Source organism: Mixophyes fleayi, chromosome 9, assembly GCF_038048845.1.
Source record: "Mixophyes fleayi isolate aMixFle1 chromosome 9, aMixFle1.hap1, whole genome shotgun sequence".
NCBI classification, from domain to species: domain Eukaryota; kingdom Metazoa; phylum Chordata; class Amphibia; order Anura; family Limnodynastidae; genus Mixophyes; species Mixophyes fleayi.
In genome coordinates this window covers 66,006,063-66,024,747 of record NC_134410.1, presented here as the reverse complement: position 1 = coordinate 66,024,747, position 18,685 = coordinate 66,006,063, and the positions used below count along the sequence as shown (strand labels likewise).

The window sequence follows — 18,685 nt, the reverse complement described above, 5'->3', positions numbered from 1 at the left end:
CTAACAGTTCAAATCAACTATAACTATGGACAATGTTTTCTCACCACAAGATAGGCAACTAAGCAACCTAAGTGGTCCTGCTTGTTCTTTAGCTAATGTAAAACCTGTATGATTTTGCAGAAAATTAAGCAGTATGTCAAGGTGTTGGTGTAAAACCAGAACTTCCAACTATGGTTATAGTAGAAAAACATCCTTCCAGGCCCAGGACTATGAAACAAATTGAGAAGAGTGCATGAAGAAGAAATAAATTTGAAAAGTGGTGTGTAGGTTACAATTAAATGAGAAATAAATTGTTTGCATTCTAGTTATAGTTCTATCAAACCAGAACCATTTGCCTCCATGTGTAACCCTATATCTGGACGAGGTGAAGCAATACAGTGAAAACTCTTACACCAAATGTCAGATATAGATTTTTATATACACAGACATGGTCTCCAGCACAAGGACACAAGCAGCAAATATGCTCATAAGCCCAGGTCCGAGTGTTATAACTGGTCAGCCCACACAGGAGATCACAGTGACAGCCATGACACCTCTCATTTAACAACAGCCACTATGCCTCCACCCCAAAGCTGATCATTAATAAATATATTTCTCCCTCCCAACCAACCAACCACAAGTGCTAAACAAATATGTAGCAAAACAAACAAAAAGCTGTTTAATGATGGCCATGTCCTTCATTGCCTACATGTCCAGAGCTGACCAGTGACCAGCCATGCCTGTTCTCCACGAAGACCAGTGTATGGTACCAGCTAAGTTCCCCATAGTCAGGAAACAATTCTTGAAGCTCATATATTCGTTTATTTCACTTTGTTTAGATCTCTCAGTCAAGACCATCTTCTGCAGTAGACACGAAGACTGAGCAGACAACTTTTACTTCTGATCTTCAATGTTTGCTGGAACTGGGTTCAAATAGAGCAGGTGTGATCAGTTATAACCACTTACATATCAGAGAATACACATTTTTGGCTGTGCAGCAGGTCGATGCCTATACAATATCTGAGGTCTTTACTCCGAGCATTAAATAAACAGCACACTTGTAGTGATAACACAGAGAGGGTGGGGAGAGTGCATACTTGCTTAGTCACTCCAAGACCCGGGACACAACAAGTTATAGATTGTATTACAATATTTGCCAGTCATGGACTAGTTAGAGGGAAGAAAAGTATTCCACTTGAAAGAGCACTCCAGGGCATGTATGAATGCTCACTAGAACAAAAGTATTTTTGATGGACGCTGCTCTGAACATTCACCCGAGAAAATAATGTTTGGAAGGGAAACCACTTATCTCTAGGTCAATATAACTCGCATCTCAGAGCTAGCAATATAGAAGAAAAAGGCCAGGTTGCATCACTCCCTAACGCCAGGCAAGGAAGAGGATGAAAATGAATAGGCTTGCTTAATTCTACTAGTTGCAGCATTCAGAGAGGGGGAGAGTGATACAGACAGGTTTAAAACACAGGATGGCCTCATGAATGACACCAAGAGGGGACATAGTGTAAAAATAAATGTAATTTAGCAGGCAATAGTGGGTATGTATGTGAGGGGGAGAGGAGGAGAAGGATGTGCCTAGAGCTCTCATTGGCGCACTTTGCCTGGCACATAATTCCTATCAATTGTTTCGTCCTGCAAGAACATATGCAGACATCGCTCATTCTGAGCAAGGGGATGTCCAGCGATCCTGAAAGGGAAGAAGACAGCATACATTACAAATGGATATGAGCATGCATATACTACAAAATAATCCCAAAACACAAATACAAACAATACTAATGTCAGCAGTCCTGTAAATAAGAAGTCTCAGCCCATGTCACCTACATTTAACAAAATATTGTATAAATGGTTAAATGCTAGTGTCATAGTTGTTAGCATAGCTGCCTAACAGCCCTGGGATCATAGGTTTGAGTCCAACCTGGGCTCTTATATGTGTGGAGGTTGTATGTTTTCCCAGTGTTTGTGCAAGTTTCTTCCCACAGTCCAAAAAATATGCTAGTAGGTTAATTGGCTTCAGACAAAATAGATCATAGAGTGCGTGTTCTAAGGAATTTAGACTGTAAGCTCCAATAGGGCAGGGACTGATGTCAATGATAACATTCTCTGTACAGCAATGCGCAGGGTGATTGGCACTATATAAACAGTAACCATGCTATGCAAAACAACTGACTAATTGTGATTATTTTATTTGTATTTATAAATGTATACTTAACCTGCTCTCTAAAACTGCTGCTAAAGGTCTTATTCCTCCTTAACTGTGCGCTTGCCTGTAAAGCACTGTTCCCAGTGCAGTCTACATAAGTTCACCATGGTTTGAAAGTATAAAATCAAAACTGGGAAAAAGACCTAAAAATTGAGGTGTAAGGTTGAATATTGAGATAAGGTTATGTCATAGAAACCAATAGGACTACATTTATGTAAGACGTGCAAAGAAAACTCACCTCTTATGCAAAACATACTTTACTGCAAATATTTCAAGCTTTGTTAATATAATCACTATGATATTCTTTTAGTGAAACAGATAACTATTTAATTGTTCTGTTAAAGTAGACCTTAGTTTTTTACGGTCCCCTTTTAATGCTATTCTATGCAAATGAGATGATAGTAGCATAAAAGATAGATGATCCCTGTAATTTTAGCTTAGGGGAGAGGATTACATTTTCATTTAAGAATGTTCCTTTGCTTTTGAAAATGAAAAAAAAAGGAAATAAAAGAAAAATGCAGCGCCTGGGTCCAGGTCATACAGAGAATACAATTTTAGGTTGTGGTCCTGCGGAGGTTAATATACAGAGTGCTACAAATACAAACATAGATGATTGCAGTTGCAGCCATTACAGACCTGCCCACGCACACATGTATAGGCAGGAGCCCAGCTCTGTTTGTGAGCTGCAGCAGGTAATGCCAGTGAGAGATAGTATGTTAGGAGATGCATGTGCCAACTATGGGGTTGTATAATATGCTTGACAATTAGGATTTATTACTATGCTCAGTACCTCTATCCGCCACACCCTGCTTATGTGCGTGCATAGGCGGCATACATGCATGAAATTAAAAGTTTATAGGGAAACCAAATATGTTTACTTTATTATAAATTTAGTCTATTTGGCACAAAGTGTGTGTACATTTGTACATGGTTTTTTTTTTGTTTTAAGTGACATGGCTGTAAAGTCTACACCAATTGTACACAACTGCTGGGCCGCAGGCTGCACGGAACTATCCTGCAGGAGGCTATGCATGTGACAGGAACAGGTAAAAAGACAGCAATATGGGTTTATCTAGAGGTAATAAACTCTTGAGTCAGAAAGCGTAATTCAAGCCAAGTACAAAGATTGTTTTGCATCGCTGTATGCAGAATGCATTTAAAGCAGATTCATTTCCCATTACTGCCTGACAACGGCATTATATTTTCCTTTAGGACACTTTGAATATGTGAGAAATATGGTCAAAGCAAACTTGTGAGATTGTGAAAATGGAGCATCATCACGATTATACACTATACTAAGATGTAAAACAGTTTTCTTACTTGTTAATAAACTGCTCCAGTCCTTGTTGTCGCTCTTCTATGAAAGACTCTTCAAAAATGCCCTCATCTCCTCGGAAAGGGAGCTGTCTCTTAAGTGCTTTACCAGGTAATGGTGGAACTACAATCTACAAGAAGAGAACGGTAAGAGAACGGATTCACAAGTATTATATTTTGTTATAAGGGGCTGATTCAATCCTACTCAATGTGTAGCCATTTGGCTGTGTGCATTTATGGATACTACAGTTTCCAACATCGCAGATTTTCCTGCGCATCTCTATGGGGTGTGGCGTACGTTAAATTGCCATGTGGTGCTTTCCAGAGGCTCTCCACGGCACATTACGCTGAACTGAATCGGCCTTAACTGTAGTATTTAGATAAACAGAATCACATTTTTGGATAAAAAAAACCTCTTAAATTTCCTTTCAAAGTTGGGGCTGAAGACCTGAGGAAAAAAGGCAATAAAAGCAATTCCTCACCTTGCTGTCTCTCTCAAGTTCATTCTTCAACCACTCGAAATCACTGTATCGTCTTCTAACTGTGGAATCCTTCAATTTGAAGATTGGCAGATTTGTCTAGAAAGGAAGTAATACAAAGAGAGAAATGATGATTTTACTGATATCAGTTACAGTAGCAATTACAAAAATATTTTATTGTACAAAAATATAATGAAAATGCCTTTAGTTGTTGTTACAGAACTTAAATGAAAAATTAAGTTTCCTTATTGTTTTAGCTTATAACATGTCCTTTTTTGTGCATAAAAACCCCAACAAAGAGGATTAAGATTTAGAATAAAAGGTGCCAATCATCATCACCATTTATTTATATGGCGCCACTGATTCCGCAGCGATGTACAAAGAACTTATTCACATCAGTCCCTGCCCCATTGGAGTTTACAGTCTAAATTCCCTAACATACACACAGAGAGAGGAAGGAGACTAGGGTCAATTTTGATAGCAGCCAATTAACCTACTAGTATGTTTTTGGAGTGTGGGAGCACCCGGAGGAAACCCACGCAAACATGGGGAGAATATACAAACTTTACACAGATAAGGCCATGGACGGGAATTGAACTCTGACCCCAGTGCTGTGAGGCAGAAGTGCTAACCACTTAGCCACCATGCTGCAATTCTGATGGACAATGCAAATATATATTGATGTATATTGGCACATATGAGGTGGTTTTAGTCTTTAAATGAAATGAACCAAAAAGTTTGCTGATCTAAAGGTGATTGGTAATAGTATATGCTCACCCCATGTTTCCCCTGAATGCTCTGGTTTCCTCTCACAGTCCCCAAACATACTAGTAGTCTAATTGGCTGTTGACAAAAATGAGATGTAGGGTCTGTGTGTTTGAAGATATTTTAGACTGAAAGTTATGATGGAGCAGGGCCTGATGTGGATGACTGAATGCTTAAATATTCTCTCTACAGTGCTGTGTAATATGGTGATTTTATATAAATAATGATTCATGTGATACATTTGTTTAATGTACAGTTTCTCCCATTCATTTCAATGAGGTTCTGCATTTATTTTTATTATTATTAATTTTTATTTATAGGGCGCCACAAAGTATCCGTAGCGCCGTACAAGGACAAACAATGGCACAGTACAAGGTGAAACAGCACAGTACAAGTAACAGTAAGCACTATAACTCTGGGGGCTCAGGCACAGCAAGAAAGAGAGGGAGGGAGGGAGGGGAAAAGTGAGTACAGGCAGGTAACTATGGCCCAAGAGGGTGGGCACGGATGACAGGTAAAGAGTCACTGAGGGGAGCGGAGAGAAGCGAGAGGAGACAGAGGGCAGAGGGACCGAGAGGAGGTGAACTGAGTAGCTGGAGAGCGCAGTTAAAAGTGATGGAAACAGGAGGTAGGAGAGCCCTGCTCAAAGGAGCGTACAATCTAAAGTGAGGGGTAGACAGACAGATACATGGATGAGACGGGAGAGACGGAGTCGAGGAAGGGGAAGAAGGGATGAGAAAGAGAGGAAGCCGACCAGTGGGAATTTAGGCATGAGACTGGAAGGCTTTTAGGAAAAGGTGGGTTTTTAATGTTCGTTTAGCACACACATTGAAATTAATGTGATACTGAAGTGAATTGTTTAAAGCTTTGTGCGGTTTGCGTTTCAGACATTCGCACGAGTTTTCACATGCAGGCAGTTTCCACTTGGTTTGTTTGGCAATGCCTGTGGTTAGGGGTCCTTTAGGAGCAGACAGAGGAAAAAAAAAACATTTTTGTCAAGTCTATCTCTACACTTTCTAATGACAAGAATAAAATAGCAAACCTGATTTTATAGCTAAAATTTCCAAATTATGGTCTATCGTTTAGGCTTTCACCAACATGGGTATACAGCATCAGGAAAAATCACTGTAGTTCCAAAGTTCATCAATATACATAACTATGGGGTTAAATGGTGCACTTAATACAGTTGATCAATTAATCAATATATCTCATATTTATATATCTATAGCAGGTGGATTTCACTGTAGCATTAGCAAATACTATATACATTTTGTCAAATAGCAAGTAGGGTCAGATCAAGGTAGCCATTGGTGTTGCATTTTAACACTAGTGAAAACACATGTTATGCGCAAATGTTTTTGACATGCGTTCACTTGGAGCTCCATGTAGCTTGCAACAATGCATCTAACCTGTGTTAAACACAAGTATAAAGCAAGAGGTGTTGCAAAATTTGGAACACAAAACCCTTCCACAATGATAGCAAACACAAACAGCGGTTTGGGTTTGGCGATACTAGAAACAATGGTTAGATAGACAATATTAGTGCCCTTCCAACCACATTTACCAACATATAAAATACTGAGTGACTACAACAGTTGTGCCGATAAATAAAAATCTGCTTGGTCAGAGGGTGGGCGAGTGGTATCAGAAAATCCAATTTCAAAAGGTCGCTGTAAGGGTATTAATTGGTTTCCTACAAAACCACAAAAGGTTTTTTAAATGTAGTCAATCCACACGCTTCATTATTATCATGTATTATTACCAACAAAAACATGATTTTATTTCACACAGGAGAAATGTATAAAGTTAAATACTTCACCAATTGTAACTCAAGTTAAATATATTTATTAGAATGCTAATGTGGGCTGCAATATTCAGCCAACGGTTTTGGAGAGGATTATTGGGCATCACAGTTGTTTTTTGGGCTGCACACACTGTGTTGTTAGGCCAATTGCTTTATATTGGAATATAATTGCAATAACACAGCATGTGTGGCCTGTGCATTAGTGTTTACAGCGAAGAAAAAGCAGTTTACTGCCCACCAACCAGCTATTGATTTAGTAACAGTGGGCCTGTGATTGCTTTCATTAGCTCAGTTATATCAGAGGAAGTGAAGCTCATGGGTGGTCCCCAAGGCAACAGAGCAGCTTTGACTAGGAGCCTGATTACCTGCAAGTGCATGCTCGATTGACTAGGCTGAAATTCTCACCCCTCCTCTGGCATTCAATATGACCAAACAATATAGGACTTCACTGATATAATCCTGTAACTTTATGACATCTACAAACTAAACCTCAGAATTTAAACAGTTTTATATAATTATATCATTTATTTTTAATTATATAATAAGTTGTACACAACATCAAAATCTTAACTTGTCTCTTTCATATTGAATAAAAAAAAAAGTCTAATTACTATTTATTGCTTTGCAGTTTTTCACTACAGGCAAAACACCTAACTCTATCATCACTAATTAGCATATATGGCTTAAGCTGGGTACACACTACACAGTTTTCATCCAATAATCGGCTAAATCAGCCGACATACGACCGCTCGTTCAAAAGTCGGGTCAGTGTGTGCAGTGACACGATGGTCGGAAGTCTGCCCAAATGGATGATTGTCGCCTCATGTGGTTGGTCGTACCGTTTAATATTTTCGTTCCAATCTCGTTTCCGCTGTGTAGTGTGTATAAACTTCCGACCGATCCACAACAGTGAATACGAAATTACAGTCATTGCTCACGACAACATGGCTGTAAAAAGTCGCTAAAGGGACGTCCGCTCTTCCCTTTATCGTCCTAAACAAGGCTAGTGTGTATGCAGTCCATGGACCGAGCGATCGGAACATCGATCGCATGTAAAATCAATCGGCATAAAAAGTTGGTGGAAAATTCTGTAGTGTGTACCTAGCTTAAGCATACATTTGTGAGAGAGTCTGTTGAAAGATTTTGGTTGTAAAGAGCAGGAGATAACATCAAGTGAACTTCAAGTGCTATGCAGGCATCTTGTTGGGGACACACTAGCCTTTCAAACACACCAACCATTGAGTGCTCACTATGCAGTAAGCAAAAAACCCACTCACCTTCACATTTGTACAAAAGAACAGTATAAAACAGAGACAGCGCTAATGAACCACCAAACCACTGTGTGTAACCAAGTGCAAAAAAAAATTATAGATACTGTATAGAATAAAATTGCTTACATATGCCAACCAATTCAGTTAAAATAAAAAGGACATTTTGTTTTCAAAGATACGAGTTACGAGACAAAACTTGTTAGATCAAGTGAGCCTGCACAGGAAAAGAGGAGACAAGAAGTTAAAAAAATGTTTCCTGAATGTTTTACACTATTCATATTGGAAATTACATGCAATTAATGGATACCATCAGTTAGTAAGTTGGCCACTTACCTACATCCTTTTTGCTTTTAAACCAATTATTACACTGGATGAAAGTAACGAGTATTCCTTTGGAGGATCATGCCACAGGACTCTGCACTTATTCACTAAGTGGGGATTATTTCCTTTTCTAAAACATTAGAAAAGGATTTATTAGGATTGTGTCGGGAGTTCCTTAAGGAGCCATTACGATTGTCAGTGTTATATACTTGGTCTGTTCCAAAGATCTTTTAATTGGCGAGAGAATGTAAAGCAATATTATATATTTCTATGAATTTAGTTTCTTTCATTGGCTTACATACAGTGTAAGCCAGTGTAGCATGGTGGCTAAGTGGTTAGCACTTCTGCCTTACAGCACTGGGGCCCGGAGTTCGATTCCCCCTGTGTTTACGTAAGTTTCCCTCGGTGCTCTGGTTTCCTCCCACACTCCAAAAACATACTGGTAGGTTAGTTGGCTGCTAACAAATTGACCCTAGTCTGTGTGTCTCTCTCTGTCTGTCTGTGTGTGTGTGTTAGGGAATTTAGACTGTAAGCCCCAATGGGGCAGGGACTGATGTGAGTGAGTTCTCTATACAGCGCTGCGGAATTAGTGGCACTATATAAATAACTGGTAATAATAATAATAAATACAGTGGTTTAGTGGTTCAATAGCGCATTCTCTATTTTCTACTGTTCTATTCCTCTAGCTCATACAGAAGAAAGCAAGCTCTCTACTCCAATAGCTGGACTCTGTTTCAAAATCAGGCTGTCAGACTGCACAGTGCTCACTTCTGGACCAACTTTCCCTATTCCTCAAAGCTTTCCTTCTATGCAGGCTAAAGGAGAGTGGTGAAAAAAATGCTTGCTGCTATAGGAACCCTATTTTGTTCTTATTAAATAGTTCGCAAAGCACTGGAAACCAAACACAAAAACAATAAATCTAACTACATTTCTTTAAATACAAACTCACCAAAGATAGGACAATGGGAGACCCAGTATATTAGGTATGCATATATATATGGGGTTAGAGTCCATTTAGAATTAATTCTGCTCAAGGTATTGACGACACAGATAATCTAGCAAATAGCATATTGTTAAATGACAAGTCCACCCCCCTTGTCAAAGGTTGCTTCTTTAGATTGCTGCTGCAATTATTATCCAAAGAGACATGAAAATTCATGAAGGGCTTTTTAATCACATTTTTCACCCACACTTAAAGAGTTATTTGCAAGAAAATTGGTTGAAAAACAAAAAAGACCTGAAGGTCAAAAGGGATTATTCCTAACTGTATGGTCACATGCATGTGTTTGGTGCTTCTACCCTGGAATTCTACCAATGAGAATGTAAAGCTCAACAATGTACAGGGGCCATTAAAAAGAATTTTCAGTTAAACACAGGCCAGGGACAAGTACCAAAAGTTACTGACCAACAGTTTGTTCACAAATTAGTGAAGTGCCTTGCTGTTCGTTAACAGATAACATAGCACCTTACTTGCAAGCAATTTAAATGTTATACATTACTTAATATTCTAAAGAGCTGTTCTGTTAATGAATCCACAGCTGCACTACAGTGAAACCCTGCACACTCTGGCAATACGTCCAACAAATATAAGCGGGCACTACTGCAACAGGACAGCATGTTATGGTGCTGTGCCTTAGAGCTCTAATCACCATAAGTCTGTTCTAATAGTTCCTGGCAAATACACTGGAGAGATGGCTTTTACCGACAGGAAAAGGGAGGCATATAAAAAGGGAGTCCAATAACCAGACACATTTTTAGGTCGCATTCTATCCAGGCCTGATTTTAACCACACTCCAGCTTTTTTTCGGTTTGCTAGATCATAATTAATTTCTATAAACTATTGAGTATATAGATTAAGTAAGCTCACTTCTGAATAATTGTATTTAACCCTTTTACCAGCTTAGATCTATTGAGATTTTTCAATCCAGTTGGCCAGACCCACCCACAAACCAATCCACCAGGCATCAGGGGCAGATCGTCCACACATCACTCCATCAGGTGACCGGGTCTCAAGTTGAGGAGTGCCTTAAGCCACAATCCATAAAATTGCATCACAATATGCTATTCATGTTAAAGGAGCAGAACATCCACTTAGTGTTCCATCAGTCCTGCTAATTTCAGTGATATTTGTGCTTGCAGGGGGGAATGCCAAAATGTTTGGGAAAGCCCTTGAGATTTCTCTGGGATTCCTTCTAAGGCGCTGATGCCACCATTATTAGCAGTTATGTTGAAACAATAATCAGAAGTGCTGCTCCTGTGCAAAGTATGGGTAGAAAATCCTTAATGTAAATGGGAACTAACTGTTCTCCTAGAGGAGACTGACAGCCGGGGAGACCAGGAATATGACGAAACACGGGCATCTGAAATAAATGGCTGAAAGGCAAGCAACTTTTTATATTCTAAAATATATTTCCAATTGTTGTGTTTGAACCAGTGACAGAAAGCGGAGTTTAGTGGTGAATGTTTTATACCAGCATGTAAAAAAGCCACTCACAGTGAACTGTACATGAAATTAAAATTGATAAAATAAAAAAAGGTTAACTTGGGGGGAAGGGTCATTCCACATCAAATCAACACAATTTTAGAAAAGAAATTCTACCTTACATTCTCTAATTTCAATTGAATTTGGTATAATAAATTATACATCTTTAAAGCTGCAATTTTTTAACAAATAATTTACTTTTAATGTTTCTTTTAAATTGGATTTGAAGCTTACCTGATTGAGCTAGAGTTGGGCAAGGTGTCAGTTTAAACCTCTTATGGGCTTTTATATGACATACATCATTGTTTCAATAAAATTTAAAAATTTAAGATTTTCAAAATCAAAATTTAGATTTTCTCAAATAGCCATATTTTTAATTTTTTAAAAAACATCTCAAAAATTGTTCATATTGTTAATAAATCCCCAAAGTTTTATTTTGGGATCATGATGGGATCATCTGCTACAAGATCTTTCAGTTTTGAGTGATTCAAGAAAATTATATTTATTGAGGCACTACACATCTGAGAAAATCAACAAAATAATATTTTTTCCAGTTCACTTTCCTCTTCAGGTGCGTTTGGGGACAAGATTTTACAGACAGTGCCTGCTCCCACTTCTGCACAGGGTGTAAACTTAAGTGGAAAGGTACTGTACGTAGACAGACACTTCCATTGTGTTGAATAGGCCCGCCTTTTACAGGGACAGGTTAGGTTTGGGTGGGCTTTAATCAGTGAAGAAAAGCCCCTTGGTCACTAATTTAAGCCCACCCAAACCTTACCTGACCCTGGACCATTTGTGTCACATTTTAAAAAGCGGAGTGCTTAATTACAGTGTATTATCAGACTGGGAGAATGTGTGCTGGGAGCAGGGAAGAACAGCAATTTGGAGAAGTGGTGCTGGGAGGGAGAGACCCAGCAGACTGGGAGTAACACTGTACTCACAAGAAGCCTTAGCAACCCGGCCAGGCAGAGAAGAGAAGGTACAGCCCATGAGGCTGCTGCTGATCTCCATGGGTCTGAGGAGCACATGATGGGCTCCTCCAATATAGCAGAGTTTCAAGGCAATTATTTCCCTGACTCCCCGGCACCTCAGTCTGAGCCTGCTGTGGTGTTTACATTGGTGTAGAGAAATAAAGATGGAGGAAAGTGACAGGTACCTTATTGGTTCAACCCATATAAAAAGGCTGATCATACTTCTAATAAGAAGCCTTTAGCCAGTTCCACCCCATCAAGTAGCATCCATCCAGAGCAGCAGCACCAAATGGTAATGATCTGTAGTAAGCTTTCTTATAATATGTGAAAGACATAAAATTATCACAAATGTTTTAAATATTTCAGTATGAACATACTGTATCATTATACATAATATACATCAAATGAATCTTTTAAATAGATAAATTAAAAGTAATGAACAGGCCTAGATAGTTCTCATTTCATTTTTTTAACAAACAGTCCAAAGTGAAAGCTCCTGTAGCAGATGATCCCAAAATAAAACTTGATGTTTTTCAAAAATTAAAAAATCTGGCTTTGAGAAGATCTAAAATTTGATTTTGAAAATTTTACATTTTTACTGAAACATACTGTTGTGTTCTGTCATATGAAAGCCCATAAAAAGGTTTAAAATGAGATGTTGCACAACTCTCTAGCTCAATCAGGTGACCCTCAAAGGCAATTTAAAAAAACATTACAAAAAATGTGGCCTGCCCAATCGAAATCCTGTTGGAGGCAATGTGGTATACCAGGGGATATGATGCATATATTTTGGAATTGTACTTTCATCAGACCATTTTGGGAACAGGTGTTTGAATTAGCCAACAAGGTCACTTCTCAAAGAATAGATCCCACTCCGGAGGTAGCCTTGCTACAGCACTTTCCACCACAATTCCCTATACATGCTAGATATGTGTTTTGCCACATATTGATTGCTGCAAGAGCAATTCTGGCACAGAACTGGAAATCCCCAAATCTACCCTTGTTAAATAAAGTGATTGCTAAAGTACAGTTTAGAGATGGAGACGATGGGGATGCCGTATTCCTCCTCCCCTTCCTCACCCCTAATGAAGTGGTTTGCCTGGCATGTGTATACTACAGAGGGTGAGGGGGCAACCTTGGCCCAATCTGATTCGGTGCTCCCACTTTCATCGTTCTCCTTGAATGAGCCCCCATCAGGTTCTGCATCGTGAAAAGTTGACCCACTGAGAGTTTGACCTCTACGGTTCTGTTACATAATTGACCTACAGAGTTGATAGCTTGTACTGTACTTTGTATTGTAATTTTGGTGCTGTGTAAAGTGTTCCTCCCCACTATGTACCCCCCCCCCCCCTTCCCCTTTCTTATTTTTGGCCTTTCCTTCCCCTCCCCCTTTTCTAATTTTTGTATCCCTTAAATTTGGAAGAAAAATAAAAATATTATTGAACTTAAAAATTAAAAAACGTTAAAGTGCAACTTTAAACGCGTATAACTTCAAAAGCAGTGCATATATCAGCATTTGGGGGTTTTCTTTACACCCATGACAATATTTATTATACCAAGTTTCATTACAATCTGAAACGGTCAGTTTGAAACCCTGGGGTAAATGTATCATACCCCGGTTTTTTCAACTCGTCAGGAATCGGCAAGTTGACAGCTAAAATTTAAAGCGGCGCTGGCTTGTAAAGGCAGCGCTTGCCTTTACAAGCCAGCACCGCTTTAAATTTTAGCTGTCAACTCGAGTTGAAAAAACGGGGGCATGATACATTTCCCCCCTGTGTTGATTTGTTGTGGAATGACCCGGGGGAAACTAATTTACCCTAATCCGACCAAACTGAAATATATGCATGCCATGCACAGTTTTTTTGGAATGTTTGAACCGTTACATTATAAGCTACATTTATAAAAGGATTTATTTAATGCATCACAAAATATACCACTTTTTTTCCAGATGTTGTGTACCTTCACTTCCCCCCTTTAAACCTTCTTTTCCCTTTTGATGGTTTTGTGTTTATTTGTTTGTTTGTATGTATGTATTATTGTTGTATTACAAAAATTCTTGAATATTGTTGTGTATTGATCAGGGCTTTTATAGCAACATAATTTTGATAACACTTGTCTAAACTAGGGCTTTCAAAATAGCCAGAGAGCCTGATGAATTTTATTTCTGTTAAAAGCAATAGAGCTCCAGTTCAAAGATATAGGGTCCTATTTATTACGAACAGTCCCTTGTGGCAATATGCAAGTTGTTTTATTTTATCTATACTCATCACCAGGCTAGCATCACAGTGTGGCAGCGCGCCCACGCAGCGCTCCACCAGGTGGCAGGGGCTGGCTGGGGGCCGAAGCAACGCTCCACCAGGTGGCAGGGGCTGGCTGGGGGCCGAAGCAACGCTCCACCAGGTGGCAGGGGCTGGCTGGGGGCCGAAGCAACGCTCCACCAGGCGGCAGGGGCTGGCTGGGGGGGCGAAGCAACGCTCCACCAGGCGGCAGGGGCTGGCTGGGGGCCAAGCAACGCTCCACCAGGCGGCAGGGGCTGGCTGGGGGCCAAAGCAACGCTCCACCAGGCGGCAGGGGCTGGCTGGGGGCCGAAGCAACGCTCCACCAGGTGGCAGGGGCTGGCTGGGGGCCGAAGCAACGCACCGCCAGGTGGCAGGAACTGGCTGGGGGCCGAAGCAACGCACCGCCAGGTGGCAGGGCCTGGCTGGGGGCCGACGCAACGCACCACCAGGTGGCAGGGCCTAGCTGGGGGCCGAAGCAACACACCACCAGGTGGCAGGGCCTGGCTGGGGGCCGACGCAACGCTCCGCCAGGTGGCAGGGCCTGGCGCAACGCTCCGCCAGGTGGCAGGGCCTGGCTGGGGGCCGACGCAACGCTCCGCCAGGTGGCAGGGCCTGGCTGGGGGATGATACAACGCTCTACCAGGTGGCAGGGGCTGGCTGGGGGATGACACAACGCTCCACCAGGTGGCAGGGGCTGGCTGGGGGCCGAAGCAACGCACCGCCAGGTGGCAGGAACTGGCTGGGGGCCGAAGCAATGCACCGCCAGGTGGCAGGGCCTGGCTGGGGGCCGACACAACGCTCCGCCAGGTGGCAGGGCCTGGCGCAACGCTCCGCCAGGTGGCAGGGGCTGGCTGGGGGCTGATACAATGCTCCACCAGGTGACAGGGGCTAGGAGCTGATACAACGCTCCACCAGGTGACAGGGGCTGATACAACGCTCCACCAGGTGACAGGGGCTGATACAACGCTCCACCAGGTGACAGGGGCTGATACAACGCTCCACCAGGTGACAGGGGCTGATACAACGCTCCACCAGGTGACAGGGGCTGATACAACGCTCCACCAGGTGACAGGGGCTGGCTGGGGGCTGATACAATGCTCCACCAGGTGACAGGGGCTGATACAACGCTCCACCAGGTGACAGGGGCTGATACAACGCTCCACCAGGTGACAGGGGCTGATACAACGCTCCACCAGATGAAGGGGGCTAATACAACGCTCCACGAAGTGACAGGGGCTAGCTGGGTGCTGGTACAACGCTCCACCAGGTGACAGGGACTGGATGCTGATACAAGGCTCCACCAGGTGACAGGGGCTGGATGATGATACAACGCTCCACCAAGTGACAGGGGCTGGATGATGATACAACGCTCCACCAAGTGACAGGGGCTGGATGATGATACAACGCTCCACCAAGTGACAGGGGCTGGATGCTGATACAACGCTCCACCAGATGAAGGTGGCTAATACAACGCTCCACCAAGTGATAGGGGCTAGCTGGGTGCTGATACAACGCACCGCCAGGTGGCAGGAACTGGCTGGGGGCCGAAGCAATGCACCGCCAGGTGGCAGGGCCTGGCTGGGGGCCGACGCAACGCTCCGCCAGGTGGCAGGGCCTGGCGCAACGCTCCGCCAGGTGGCAGGGGCTGGCTGGGGGCTGATACAATGCTCCACCAGGTGACAGGGGCTAGGGGCTGATACAGCGCTCCACCAGGTGACAGGGGCTGATACAACGCTCCACCAGGTGACAGGGGCTGATACAACGCTCCACCAGGTGACAGGGGCTGATACAACGCTCCACCAGGTGACAGGGGCTGATACAACGCTCCACCAGGTGACAGGGGCTGATACAACGCTCCACCAGGTGACAGGGGCTGATACAACGCTCCACCAGGTGACAGGGGCTGATACAACGCTCCACCAGGTGACAGGGGCTGATACAACGCTCCACCAGGTGACAGGGGCTGGCTGGGGGCTGATACAATGCTCCACCAGGTGACAGGGGCTGATACAACGCTCCACCAGGTGACAGGGGCTGATACAACGCTCCACCAGATGAAGGGGCTAATACAACGCTCCACCAGATGAAGGGGCTAATACAACGCTCCACGAAGTGACAGGGGCTAGCTGGGTGCTGGTACAACGCTCCACCAGGTGACAGGGACTGGATGCTGATACAAGGCTCCACCAGGTGACAGGGGCTGGATGATGATACAACGCTCCACCAAGTGACAGGGGCTGGATGATGATACAACGCTCCACCAAGTGACAGGGGCTGGATGATGATACAACGCTCCACCAAGTGACAGGGGCTGGATGATGATACAACGCTCCACCAAGTGACAGGGGCTGGATGCTGATACAATGCTCCACCAGATGAAGGTGGCTAATACAACGCTCCACCAAGTGATAGGGGCTAGCTGGGTGCTGATACAACGCTCCACCAGGTGACAGGGACTGGATGCTTATACAAGGCTCCACCAGATGAAGGGGGCTAATACAACACTCCACCAGGTGACAGGAGCTCGTTCACACACATCTATGTCTCTGCAAGTGCATAAAAATACCAGCACAGGAGACTAAGCAGCCTTCGTATTGCTAAGGCACTTACCCGCATGCGGACCTCGTATACGGTATACCGGTTTCGTCCGACTCCCACTGTCTGTGGGTTGAAGATATCAATCTCGAGGAAGTTGCTAGGCGGACCATATGCGTCTGTTAGATCCTGAGGTTTGGAGTTTAGACGGCGGGTATCGGCCACCGAGGCGTCCGACATACTGACCGGAAACCAGGACCAATAGACGTCGGAACCGACACACCCGGCCGTGAGCCCGCACTGCACATGCGCAGTACGTCCTGCTGCGCGCTAGCCGGGCTACAAGCAGCTAAGCCGTCGTGCGCACGCGCAGCACAATATTATGCATAGCCCGTGCAAGGAGCAGAAGGGTGGTTTGCAGGGTGTATGATTAGCGTACAACATGACTAATGTAGATAAACTTATGGTTTCATTACTGTTTGAGGTGTGGGCAACCCAATAGTAGCAAATGATCTCACTAAAGAAGAAAACTGCAAACATTCTATTATTAAATACATTTTCTTACATCTCACACTAGGCATCAGTAACCGTGATATTTAAAACATCGAACAAACATAGAATAAAAAAAAAAATATTGAAGTCGTTATTAGGATGCAAAAGGAAAAGCTAAACATCTTAGTAGGTCAAAATTATAGAATGTCAGACGAGGCTGAAGTCAGCTTCTTATTCGGCCAGCTTTTTATTCATGCTCCAGCTTGTTATTCAGAAAAGCTTATTTTTAAAGGATTAAATCAAGGTGGATCACCGATTTCACATCAGATTAACACTAAAGGGTGTCCTGTATACAAACTGCAATAACATTTAGCCTGACCCAACGAAGTTTTTGGCATGAAATCAGGGGGCAAAATCACCATATTTTATCAGCTGCAGTTCTGCAAGGGTTAAATGCTGTTTGGCCACCAATTTGACACTGGGTCAGTTACATATAAAACGCCTGTCTATTGCCTGGCCCAACACTGTTTTGGGCAAGATATCAGGTGGCAAAGAGTTTCATTAGTCATGGCATGCAATGGGTGTCTGGTACTTACATAAATAAATAGATATTTATAGAGAGTGATATTTCCCTCTTGAAGTAGACCTGTCAGCAGGATACCAAGGGTTTTATATCTTAAAATATTAAAACAACATAAATGCTTAATAATGTATTTTTTATTTTATAACTTGATCTGCACAGTTTGCATTGTAATTTTAAGAATATATGAAAACAACCAGGGGAGGGCTGGGCCGGGGGGCATCGGCCCCCCGGGCCGCTCAGAATCACGTCTGCAAGGGCCGCCCGCCCCCCGGAAGTAATATAAATGTGATGCGGCCTCCTGTGCGGTGTGTGCCCCCCGGGCTGACGTCCGTCAGCCCGCGCCTGAAAACAACTGATATTAAATGCAATACGTACGTAAGGCAGCTGCAGGGTGAGGCTGCATAATTAGCATAACAAGTGTCAGCAATGTGAGATGAAAAGAGCATTAATCTGGATGGTGGAAAATAAAACACCAGACACATTCACTATTAATTGAAATATAAAACTTTATGGGGCATATTCAATTGTTGGCGAAAATGCCCAAAATCTCGTGGCGCGTAAATACCGTTATTGCGGTAGTTTTCTCGCTGGATTTCAGCTCGCAGCTCCCTGAGCCGCGAGCTGAATTCCAGCTTACTATTACCGTAATAACGGTAATAGTTTTAACGCCGCGGGGATTCAAAAGATTTGAATATGCCCCTATAAGTGCAAAAGGATTAAGAAGTGCTGTACAAATAAACTATTAAGTGCTAACCTCACTTGTATAATTAAAATATAAAAAAATGCTAAGTTTAAAAACTTCAGATTTCCGATGCATTTAAGGGACCGGACAAAGGGATAAATATATCAATGAGCGGTTATCTGAAACCACTGATTTTTGGCAATTTGCTGGCATTATATAAAAAGGCAATTTTATTAAAGGCAATTTTATTTAGCCTTTAATATAATTATTCTTTTAAATATTGAAGGCAAATTGCTGAAAATCTGCATTTTTAGATAACTGACGATTGGTAAATTTACCCCCAAGACTCAGTTGAAGGGTGAATCTGCAATTATCCAATCAGAAGTGGTTAGTGTTGGCAACTGATCATCAGTGTGTTTATTTGCACCAGCCCTTAGGTGCCAACAACAACTACTAACAGTCATATCTGCATCTCTGCAGGTCTGCCTCAGTATCAAGTACGCGTACATG

At 42.6% G+C, this 18,685-nt stretch overlaps 1 protein-coding gene across 1 annotated transcript; it reads right to left on the bottom strand.

The window, feature by feature from the left end:
* Positions 1 to 399: 399 nt before the first annotated feature.
* Positions 400 to 16,734, bottom strand: SNX12 (sorting nexin 12). Its single transcript, XM_075184481.1, has 4 exons — positions 16,494 to 16,734; positions 3,994 to 4,089; positions 3,518 to 3,642; positions 400 to 1,681 (listed from the first exon to the last, which is right to left on the bottom strand). The coding sequence occupies exons 1-4, from the start codon at positions 16,656 to 16,658 to the stop codon at positions 1,579 to 1,581; spliced, it is 489 nt and encodes a 162-aa protein (XP_075040582.1). The 5' UTR covers positions 16,659 to 16,734; the 3' UTR covers positions 400 to 1,578.
* Between the last annotated feature and the right edge of the window lie 1,951 nt (positions 16,735 to 18,685).